The sequence below is a fragment of the Nyctereutes procyonoides genome, unplaced genomic scaffold (assembly GCF_905146905.1).
Source record: "Nyctereutes procyonoides isolate TBG_1078 unplaced genomic scaffold, NYPRO_anot_genome, whole genome shotgun sequence".
NCBI lineage: Eukaryota > Metazoa > Chordata > Mammalia > Carnivora > Canidae > Nyctereutes > Nyctereutes procyonoides.
This window is the reverse complement of record NW_026575126.1, coordinates 20900530-20913249: the sequence shown is the minus strand read 5'-3', so window position 1 is coordinate 20913249 and position 12720 is coordinate 20900530. Positions and strand designations below refer to the sequence as shown.

At 36.0% G+C, this 12720-nt stretch overlaps 1 protein-coding gene across 1 annotated transcript in view; it reads right to left on the bottom strand.

Moving 5' to 3' along the window:
- BTBD8 (BTB domain containing 8) overlaps nt 1–12720 on the bottom strand; it is a 93774-nt gene that overhangs the window by 38960 nt on the left and 42094 nt on the right. Inside the window, exon 5 of the mRNA XM_055341362.1 lies at nt 5729–5818. Coding sequence (XP_055197337.1) covers nt 5729–5818 — 90 coding nt within the window. The remainder of the gene's footprint in view (nt 1–5728; nt 5819–12720) is intronic.

The following is a 12720-nucleotide window of genomic DNA, read 5'->3' as shown; positions in this document are numbered from 1 at the left end:
GATGTTTTACTAACCTGCATTCTCATTACAGTGTTTTAAGTCATATGTATTTTTACTAAAATTATTTATAAAGACATATTCAACTGACCTAGAAAAACAACAAATCACTTCAATAGCCTACAGTTTAAATGGAAAGACTGAAAGCACTATCTCCATTTAAATGTAATCAGAATAAAAGCTTTTAGGAGATGAAAACTTTATGTATACTCCAGGGAGAAAAACCTATGAGAGCTCTAAGACCAGAGAATAAACATGCGCCTCATTTACTAAAATCTTTGTGCTTAATGTGTGCTTCCTAAAGTTTTAGGGTTCGATGTGTGTGGGCTAAGGTAACCTAAGGACTCATCCATAAATTAATTCATTCACATTTAATATTTATTGAATGATAGGCTCTATTCTAGACCTTGAGGCTATAAGAAGCTTACATTCTAGAGGGAGAACATGGACATTAAATATATAAACAAATATATAAAGAAGATAATTTTAATAGTGAAAAGTGCCATGAATATAACACAACGAGATAATATAAATGAGAGTAACTGGAGAGTTGGATTATAGTTACTTTAGGTGGGGTAGTCTGGAAAAACCAAGGAGCCAGATCACATAGGGTCTTCTAGGTTGTAATAAGGATTTGGGTTGAATTCTAACTGTGAAGAGAAGGCACTGAACAATTTTAGTCAGAAGAGAAATATATCTAATTTATATTTCAAAAGATCATCCTGAAAATTCAGTGTAATCCCTGGAATCTCCTAGGGAAATGAGAAGATCCAAATTTATGCTCCAGAACCCCAAGCCACTATTCAAAGACTTTTATTTACATAAAATGTAAATATGTAGAGTTACAGAAATATTGGCTGTGGTTCGATTTGCAGTGCAGGGTGTGGAAAACTTCCCCCTTCTTCCATCAAAACTGGAAAAGTTTCTTACACTTTCCAACCCTGGGGCATAGGTAGAACTAGGGTTATAGGACTCTACTACTCCTACCTCAATTTATTGAAGGTTATCCCTCTTGAAAAATATCACGTTCATTTCATCTCTGAGTTACCAACTCATTAAAAACACTATGGTTCTTTTCTATAAGGACAGACAGGATTTCATTCTAATCTACTGCAGAAAATATCCCACAGACACACAGTGGTACAGTTCAAAAAAAAGGCTGCTGATCAAGCAAAGCAGGTATTGCTGTCCTGGTATTGCTAATGGCCCTTGCTTGAACCCATTTCTCTCTAGAAAATGAGAACAATCTAATCTAAGGAAAAAAGAAAAGACAAATATTAATAAACACTATATATTATATACCAAGCACTATCTCATTTAATCCTTTCAATAACCTCAGGAAATTCAGGGAAGGTAAGCAATGTCTCTAAAGTCATGTAACAAGTTAAGGCTGGATGTTGGACTGCCTATAATGACATCAAAGTCCATGATCTAAACTACACTATCCATGGAAACAGCTATCCAGGTTTACAATATATGCTAATGTGGAAAAAATTTGTTTTGTAGATTGCTTTGTTATATAAATTTCTAAAAGGTGTGATTTTTTATTTATTTTTTAAGGCTTAATTTGTTTTAGAGAGAGAAAGAGAGCACATGTGCATAAGTGGAGATAGGGACAGAGGGAGAGGAAGAGAGAATCCTTCAAGCTGAGCAGGGAGCCTGATGTGGGGCTCAATCTCACAATCCTGAGATTATGACCTGAGCTGAAACCAAGAGCCAGCTGCTCCACCTACTGAGCAACCCAGGTGCCTGAAAAGATGTGATGTTTTAAAAACCAAAATTCCTAAATCCCTTTTAACCGCAAAATTCCTAAATTCCCTTTAGCCTTCCTATAGCTTTATATCCCATGATACTAATAACATTTTAGGTGATAATTTGACACAGCGAATTTGATATGTGATGCAAGAGGGAAAAGCAAACATATTGTGTAATAAGAATAAAGGTTGTATACAAAACCCAGCAGCTTGGGCAGCCCAGGTGGCTCAGTGGTTTAGTGCCAGCCTTCGGCTCAGGGCGTGATTCTGGAGTCCCAGGATCAAGTCCCACATCAGGCTCCCTGCATGGAGCCTGCTTCTCCCTCTGCCTGTGCGCCTCTCTCTCTCTCTCTCTCTCTCTCTCTTTCTCGCTCTGCCTTTCATGAATAAATAAATAAAATCTTAAAAAAAAAGAATATAACACAATGATTTAACAACTCTGTATGTTATGTTATGCTCTCAAGTGTAGCTCCCATATTCCCTGTGCTGTGCCTTTTATTACTGTGACTTATTCATTCCATAACTGGAAGCCTGTATCTCCCACTCTTTTATCCATTTTGCCCATCCTCCTAGGCCCTCCCACTCTGGCAACCATCAGCATTCTGTATTTATGGGTCTGTTTCTGCTTTTTGTTTATTTCTTTGTTTTATTTATTTTTTTTTTGATTTTGATTTATTTTTTATTGGTATTCAATTTGCCAACATATAGAATAACACCCAGTGCTCATCCCATCAAGTGCTCCCCTCAGTGTCCGTCACCCAGTCACCCCCACCACCTGCCCACCTCCCTTTCTACCATGCCTTGTTTGTTTCCCAGAGTTAGGAGTCTCTCATGTTCTGTCTCCCTTTCTGATATTTCCCACTCATTTTTTCTCCTTTCCCCTTTATTCCCTTTCACTATTCTTTATATTCCCCAAATGAATGAGACCATATAATGTTTGTCCTTCTCCGATTGACTTATTTCACTCAGCATAATACCCTCCAGTTCCATCCATGTCAAAGCAAATGGTGGGTATTTGTCATTTCTAATGGCTGAGTAATATTCCATTGTATACATAGACCACATCTTCTTTATCCATTCATCTTTCGATGGACACCGAGGCTCCTTCCACAGTTTGGCTATTGTGGACATTGCTGCTATAAACATTGGGGTGCAGGTGTTCCGGTGTTTCACTGCATCTGTATCTTTGTTTTGTTTTAGATTTCACAGTGAAATCATATGATATTTGTCTTTCTCTGACTACCACTGACCAACTTCAGTAGCTTATTCAAGGGAAAAACAAATTGAACTGTGAAACAAGTTTGGCTACTTCTATTTGGCTTTTTCTTGGGCAAGCTACTAAAGTTGGTCAGTGGTAGTCAAGCCATATTATAACAGGAGATTATCCATCACATCCATCATAATCAAGGATGGAAAATTACAGGTAAAGTCGTAGAGACCAGTAGTTAATGATACCACTTGTTTCTTGTCTACTCACTTCTTAACAGACTTCATCTTTAAAAGCCTTGTATTTTGAATGTTTAATCTGATCACTCATGAGGGCTGACTAAGGACTTCCCTTATTCCCATAGCTAAACTCAGAGGTCATCTTAAACAGTACAAAACAGATAGAAGCGGAACATATCTGGTTGGAGGAGTGCCCTTCCCCATGTAGTTTTCCCTCAGATCCCTATCCCATGCCATCTGTTCCCTAACATACCTACCAGGAACATTTAGGGTCCTATGGGATGAAGTTTAAAAATCATTGATTTAAACAATTAGTTTAAATTAGTGCATTAGCTCAAGAACCCAACTCATTCCAATAGGAAACTTTTAAATTCTTTAGTGACTATGGTGGAATGGACACTGAATTAAGTCCCCCCAAATCATGTGATTTATATTCAGGATAAGCTCTTATTTACCAGGTGACTCCAGGAAGACATTTAACTTAACTGATCTTGCTTTTACTCATCTGCAATATATGAATACACCTGTTCTATCAAAGACTGATTCTAAAAATTAAAGGGCATAGTAAATGTGGAAGAAGCCCAGAAAAAGACATGGTGTTACTATAAGGTATTATTATTACTGGTGTGGACAGAATCTATTTGGAGAAAGGAAGAAAGAGCTACATAATAGGTATCAGATAATAAAAACTGTCACTAAACCTACAAGGAACTAAGATTTCTTCTAGGAAAAAAAAAATTAGACATGTGCTTTCTGTAAATTACTTTCCCCTGCTGTAGAAAAAGATCTCATAATCATACTCTTCTGTTGACTTTTATCTCACTACACAGGATCATGTGATTTTTAATGAATGTCAAAAGTTGCATTTTGAATCAAACTACTGTTACTTCTCCATTTACATTTCTATTGAATTCAGTTCTAATGGGAGTGGATTGACAGGTTTTTTTTTTAAATGATGTCTAAAATATCTGAAACACAGACCCTGGAAAAGTTTTCAAAATTACACCAATGTGATTATCCCTAGGAATGGCACACAAACTCTGGCCTCTACTAGCACTATTCTTTTTTTCTATATTCAGTGGATATTTTAAATTCATCAAAAAAGAAAGAGATCTTAGGGCAGCCTGGGTGGCTCAGCGGTTTAGCACGTGGCCTTCAGCCCAGGGCCTGATCCTGGAGACCTGGGATGGAGTCCCAAGTCTCCCTGCATGGGGCCTGCTTCTCCCTCTGCCTGTGTCTCTGCCTCTCTCTGTGTGTTGTCTCTCATGAATAAATACATTTTACAAATCTTTAAAAAAAAAAAAAAAGGTTGCAAAATACAGGGATATGTGTATTAAAACTGTGGTAGTATAATCAAAACATAATCTCAAAGGCCCTAGTATGAAGAAAACAGGGTTAGGACCTTTTGCAGATGTTTCATTTCTACTAAATGGATAAAATATGAAAAAAAAGAACAAAATAAGAACACATTATATATTCTTACAAATAACAGTTCCATTTTTTTATAGAGTGAGAAATTACAAAATGATAGGCATTTGTAGATATGTTCTAGATAGTAAGAGAACCAGATGACTGCAACCAAGAATCAAGATTATAGGTCAGGATGACAAAACAAATGGTAAGAATTTATCAATACTTTCTGTGCATCAATTGTCATGAAATTACCACTATCACTATTCCACACCCAAATCTCTGGCTAAGATCTAGAGCTGAGAGGTTCCCTCAGAACTCCTAGGCAATTTTCCTACTGAGAAAGCCCTCCCCCATACTATAGAATCTTGCAGGGATCATCCATGACCAAAAAAAAGGTTGCTTTTTATCATTTAAGGTATTAGTTCATCTCTTAATAACTATTTTGGCAGTTTACATAAACTGCCACCAATGTGTAGATTCACCATTGCCTCATAATAGGTCAATGAAATCCACACCTATCCAAATTATTCTTTAAAAAAAAAAAAGAAGCAAAACTACCTTTTACAGCCCAACCCACCCAAATTGATATACCAAGGCCTAATCCTCCAGTGTGGCTATATTTGGAAATAGGGTTTATGAAGGATTAAGATTAATGAGGTAACAGGGTGAGGCCCTGCTCTAATGTGCTAAAATTAGTGTCCTTATAGAAGAAACACCAGAGAGTTCTCTCTCTCCCTCTATTTTCATCTCCCCTTGCCCCCATGCAGTAAGGAAAGGCCATTAAGCACATACAAAAAACTAGCTGTCTGCAAACTGAGGTAAGAGCTCTCAAAGACCCAAAACTTGCTAGCACTCTGATCTTGCCAAATTGCGAGAAAATAATTTTCTGTTGTTTAAGCAACCCAGTAGTAGTATTTTGTTATAGCAGTCTAAGAAGACTAACACATTATCTCTATTACTAAATGCTTCCTACTATGTCATTTTCAGAAGATGCACTTTAATGAATTCCACAAACATGAGAAACATTCCATTGAACACATGGGGAAATCAGATCCATAAAAAGTGCTTTGTATGAAGGAGTATTTGTAGTCAAGTTGCCTTATAAAAATTATGCTTACCCTTGAAGAGTAATGTACTCTTGGGAGCTTTCAGCCCAACAGCCACTCAGCATTGCAGCAAAATAACTAGATCTGGCACTTAAAATGGCCCTAAAGGGAAGAGAGTGGAAAACACAGATAAACATTTATATACTATGCAAGATATAATTTTTTATGAAACTCATCTTTACCTCTTAAAATATAGTAATCTATTTGTCTTGTTTACATTTACTGGTAGGATAATAATAATAAAAATTATACATCTATATTTATACCTAAATATTTTTTTATTTTGTTTTTTAGAAAATGAGAGCATGTGCATGCGTGAGGTGGGGGGGTGGGAAAGGGAAGGAGAGGAGGAGGAGAGAAGAGAAAGAATCTTAAGCAGGTTTCATGCCCAGCAGGGAGCCTCACATTGGGCTTGATCTCACAATTCTGAGATCATGACCTGAGCTGAAATTGAATTCTACACTTAACCAACTGAACAATCCAGGTAACCGATTATACTTAAATATTTTGATCACTTAATTAAAACGTTAATTCTAATGTTTTAATTTTTTCCCCTTGAAAACTCTTTACCTTCAATGATTGAAACTATTTTCATGAATAAGAGAGTAATAAATCATTTGCAAATGGAGAAATAAAGAACAAAAGATGTTATTTAACATTTTAAGAGAGTAGCAACAAGAAAGGTACTAAAACTATAAAAGTCCTGAGTTCAAGTTCAGAACTCACCTAATTATGCTAAAGAACACCCATATCTTAGATGTGAGAAACGACAAGAAAGATATTTTCTTTTAAATTTCTATTCTATATTCTCACATAAAATGTCCATTCACTCTTTAATTCAACAAATGTCTATTGACTTCTGTTTTGTGCTAGGCACTACTCTAAGTGCTATGTATACATCAGTAAATGAGATACACAAAACAATATTATATTCTAGTGGATGGTATAGAAGAATGGAGAGGGACAAGGAGAAGAAAAATACACTTCTGGCAATGCCTTACTGGGTTATCTCAGACCAACATTCTTCAAAATAGCTAAGAAAGGGATGCCTGGGTGGCTCAGTGGTTGGGCATCTGCCTTTAGCTTAGGGCATGATACCAGGATCTGGAATCGAGTCCCACATCAGGCTCCCTGCGAGAAGCCTGCTTCTCCCTCTGCCTGTGTCTCTCATGAATAAATAAATAAATCTTTTTAAAAATAGTTAAGAAAAAAGGGAGATACATATAAATACAGCCATATACATAAATATATAAATATATAAATATAGTTTTTTTTTTTAAGCAAGATTGATTTGAAGGCATCAGGAAGATACCATCATGGCAGATTTTGAAACAACTTCTAAGAGAGAAGACAAAAGAGCTCATCAAAGTATTTTAGGTAACTTTTTTCCACTGAGGCAATTGCCAGTATCTGTGATGAACACAGATGGAAAAATCCTTAACAATTAGCAAACCAGATCAAATAATGTATTTTTAAAAAACCATTCACCGTGATCAAGTGGGATTTATTACCAAGATACAAATGAAGGGTGGTTCAGTAACTGCAAGTCAATCAAAAAGCCATATATCACACCAACATGAAAAAGGACAAAATCCATAAAATCATTTCAACAGATGCAGAAAAAGCATTTGACAAAGTACAACATTCACTTATGATAAAAACCCTCAACAGAGTAAGTTTAGAGGGAACATATCTCAACATAATAAGGGCCATATATAAAAAACATAGCTACTATCATGCTCAATGGTGAAAAACTGAGACCTTTTCCCTGACATCAGAAACAAGAAAAGGATGTCCACTCTCACCACTTTTATTCAACATAGTACTAGAAGTCCTAGCCATAGCAATCAGACAAGAAAAAATAAATAAAAGGCATCCATATTGATGAGGAATAAGTAAAACTGTCATTATTTGCAGATGACATACTACATATAGTAAACCCTAAAGAGCCCACCAAAAACCTATTAGAACTGATAAATGAATTCAATAAGGTCACAGGACATAAAATTAATATATAGAAATCCACTGCATTCTAATACACTGCTAATGAAGTATAAGAAAGAAATTAAGAAAACAATCTCATTTATAATTATAGCAAAAATAATAAAATATCTAGGAATAAACCTAACCAAGGATATGAAAGACCTGTACTCTGAAAATTATAAACACGGAATATGAAGATAACACAAACAAATAGAAAGATGCACCATGCTCATGAATTGGAAGGACAAAAATTGTTAAAATATCTATACTACCCAAAGCAAACTATAGATTTAATGCAGTCCCTATCAAAACATCAACAGCATTTTTCATGAAATTTGAACAAATAATCTTAAATGTATATGGAATTACAAAAGATCCCAAATAGACAAAGCAATTCTGCAAAAGAAGAACAAAACAGGTGGTATCACAATCCCAGATTTCAAGATATTCTATAAAGCTATAGTAATCAAAACAGTATGGTACTGTAATCATACAGTATGGCAAAAACAGACACATAGATCAATAGAACAGAATAGAGAACCCAGAAATAAACCCATAAGTAATCTGGACAAAGATTAATTTTCAACAAGGGAGGCAAGAATATGCAATGGGAAAAAGACAGTTTCTTTAACAAATGGTTTGGGGAAATGGGACAGCTACAGGCAAAAGAATGAAACTGGACCACTGTCTCACACCATACACAAAAATAAACTCAAAATGGATTAAGGACCTAAATGTGAGACTTGAAACCACAAAAATCCTGGAGAGAGCACAGGTGGTTAATTACTCTGACATTGGCCATAGCAACACTTTCCTAGGTATGTCTCCTGAGGCAGGGGAAACAAAAGTAAAAAACTATTGAGACTACATCAAGATAAAAACTTGTGCACAACAAAGGAAATAATCAACAAAACTGAAAGCCTACAGAATGGGAGTAGATATTTGTAAATGATATATCCAATAAACAGTACCCAAAATATATAAAGAACTTACACAACACCAAAAGAGCAAATAATCCAAGTTAAAAATGAACAGAAGATATGAACAGACATTTCTACAAAGAAGACATATAGATAGCTAAAAGACACATGAAAAGATGCTCAACAGCACTCATCATCAGGAAAATACAAATCAAAACCACATGAGATATCACTTCACACCTGTCAGAATGCCTAAAATAAAAAACATGAGAAACAACAAGTGTCAGTGAGGATATGCAGAAAAAGAACCTTGTGCACTGTTGGTGGGAATGCAAGCTGGTACAGCCACTGTGGAAAACAGTATGGAGGTTCCTAAAAAAGTTAAAAAAAAAAAAAAAACCTACCCTACAACCCTACTAAACTACAATATTAAAGCAATTACTCTAGTAGGTATTTACAAAAAGAATACAGAAATACTAATTCAAAGAGATATACACACCCAATGTTTACAGCAGTATTATCTACAATAGCCAAATTACGGCAGAAGCCCAAGTTTTCACTGATAGATGATTGGATAAAGAAGAAGTGTGTATTTTTATATATATGTTATATATAAAAGGAATGACATCTTGCCATTTGCAACAACATGGATGGAGCCAGACAGTGTAATGCTAAGTGAAATAAGCCAGTTGGAGAAAGACAAATACCATATAATTCCACTCATATGTAGCATTTAAGAAACAAAAGAAAGAAAGAAAGAAAAAAGCCACAAACCAAAAAGTAGACCCTTAACTCTTAGAGAGAACAGATGACTACGAGGGGAGGAGGGGAGGAGGGGAGGAGGATGAGTGAAGTAGCTAAGGGGGATTAAGAGTACACTTATCATGATGAGTACTGAGTAACGTACAGAATTGTTGAATCACTATATTGTACATCTGAAATTAATGTAACCCTGTATGATAACCATATATCCTGCTCACATAACTACATGCTCAGTTGGCTGGGCATCTGCCTTTGGCTCAGGTCATGATCCCAGAGTCTTGGGATGGAGCCCCACATCCAGGACTCTGCTCAGTGGGGAGTCTACTTCTCCTTCTCCCTCTGCTACTCTCCTCCCACACTCCCACTCATGCTGTTTCCCTCACTCTCTCTCTCCAATAAATAAATAAAATCTTTAAACATTTTTTAGTTTAAAAAATTCATCAAATTAGACTTTTAACTCTGAATTTGATTATATGTGAATTCTAAATATAATAAACTTAATTGTAAAAAGCAGAATAAAAATAAAACTTAATATAGAAAATTACAGGCCAAGATGGCTTCCCCAGTAAAGTCAAATAAACTTTTAAGGAAGATATAAAATTAATCTTACTCAAAGTTTTATTAAAATAATAAATAGAAAAAAAAACACGAAAAAATACTTTCCAACTCATTTTATAAGTTAACATAACCTTGAGACCTAAACCTAAAAATTTCTCTCAGAAATATAGATGCAGGGCAGCCCGGGTGGTTCAGTGGCTTAGCACCACCTTCATAGTCCCGGGTGTGGTCCTGGAGACCCGGGATCGAGTCCCATATTGGGCTCCCTGCATGGAATGGAGCCTGCTTCTCTCTGTGTCTGTGCCCCCCCCCTGTCTCTCATGAATAAATAAAATTTAAAAAAAAGAGAGAGAAATATAGATGCAAATATATTCAACAAAATATTAGCAAACTGAATCCAGCAATAAATACATTGAATAAAACATCACAATCAAGTTGAAATTATTGTAGGAGTACAAGATTGCTTTAATATTTCAAAATCAAGCAATATAATTTAGCACATTAACAAAATTAAAAAGTTGTGGTCATTAAAATAGATATAGAGAGGCAGTTGACAAAATTCAACACCAATTTATGATTTTAAAAATTAAAAATTTAGGCAATTCCAATCAAAATCTCAGAAAGTTATTTTGTAGGTATTGACAAAGTGATTCTAAAATGTATATGGAAATGCAAAGAACCAAAAATAGCCATAACAATACTGGAAAAGAAGAACAAAGTTGGAGGATTCAGACTACCTGATTTCAAGAGTAACTGTACAGTAACAGTACTCAAGAGAGAATCAACACAGATCAGAGGCCAGAAATAGAGCTACACAAATATAGTTAACAGAGTTTTGACGAAAACACCAATGGAGAAAGGACAGTCTTTTCAACAAATAGTGCTGGAACAATTAGACACCCACATACAAAAAAGTAAACCTAGATACAGATCTTTAACTTACACAAAAATTAACTCAAAATTGATCAGAGATTTAAATGTAAAATATAAAACCCTACACCTCTAGAAGAAAACACCAACATAGGATCTTGGGTTTGGTGAAGAATATAGATACAATATCAAAGTACAATCCATAGAAGAAAAAACTGGTAAGTTGGATTCTATTAAACTTAAAAACTTAAGCATGGAAACTAGTCAGTAATATTTTATTATATATTTGAAAGTTGCCAGAAAAGTAAATCTTAAAAGTTCTTATCACAAGGCAAAAAAAAATTTTTGTAACTTTGCATGGTGATGGATGGTAAACAGACTTAGTGTGGTGATCACTTCACCATGTATACAAATATTAAATGGTTGTTGAGCATCTGAAACAAATACAACATGTCAATTTTAACTCAAAAAAATTTAAAACTTTTCTTCTGTAGAAGACTTTGTTAAGAGAATGAAAAGACAAGGCTCAGGGAGAAAGTATTTGCAAATCACATTTCAGATACAAGATTTCTATCCAAAATATGAAAGAACTCTTAAAACCCAACATTAGACAACAAGCAACCCACTTGAAAAATGAGCAAAAGATATGAACAAAAAACTCCCAGTGATATACAGATGGCAACTGATTGTATGAAAAGATCCTCAAGATCTTCTGGCATTGGGGCGCCAGGGTGATTCAGTGGTTGAGTGTCTGCCTTTGGCTCAGGGTGTGATCCCAGGACCCTGGTATCAAGTCCTGCATCTGGCTTCCAGCGGGGAGTCTGCTTCTCCCTCTGCGTATGTCTCTGCCTCTCTCTGTGTGTCTCTCATAAATAAATAAAATTTTAAAAAAGAACTAAAAAACAAAGATCCTCTGGCATTAGGGAAATAAAAAGTAAAATGAGGGCGCCTGGCTACCTTGGTTGGTAGATCATATGACTCTTGATCTCAGAGTTGTGAGTTTGAGCTCCATGTTGGATGTGGAACCTACTTAAATTTCTTTTAAAAACTAAAAAAAAAAAAAAAAAAAAAAAGTAAAGTAAAATGAGATATAAGTACATCTATTAGAATGACTGAAATCCAGAAAACTGACAGTATCAATTACTGATGAGGATGAGAACCAAAAGGAACTCTCACTCACTGCTAGCAGAAATGCAAGTAGGGGGTGCCTGGGTGGCTCAGTCAGTTGAGTTACTGATTCTTGATTTCAGCTCAGGTCAGGTCATGATCTCAGGGTTGTGAGATCGGGCCCCACACATCAGGCTTCGCACTGGGAGTAAAGTCTGCTTAAGATTCTTTTCTCTCTCTCCCTCTGCCCTCCCAGCTCATGGGTATGCTTGCTTTCTCAATCTCTCTCTCTCTCTCATAAACAAACAGGAAGGAAGGAAGGAAGGAAGGAAGGAAGGAAGGAAGGAAGGAAGGAAGGAAGGAAGGAAGGAAGGAAGGAAGGAAGGAAGGAAGGAGGTACAGCCACTTTGAAAGATAGTTTTGGCAGTTTCTTACCAAGTTGAACATAATCTTATCAGACGATCTGATAATCATATCCTATTTAACCAGCTGATCTGAAAATTACGCCCACAAAAAACTTGCATACAAATGTTTACAACAGGGATCCCTGGGTGGCGCAGCGGTTTGGCGCCTGCCTTTGGCCCAGGGCGCGATCCTGGAGACCCGGGATCGAATCCCACGTCAGGCTCCCTGTGCATGGAGCCTGCTTCTCCCTCTGCCTGTGTCTCTGCCTCTCTCTCTCTCTGTATGACTATCGTAAAAATAAAAAAAATTAAAAAAAAATTAAAAAAAAAAAAAACAAATGTTTACAACAGGGATCCCTGGGTGGCTCAGTAGTTTGGCGCCTGCCTTTGGCCCAGGGCG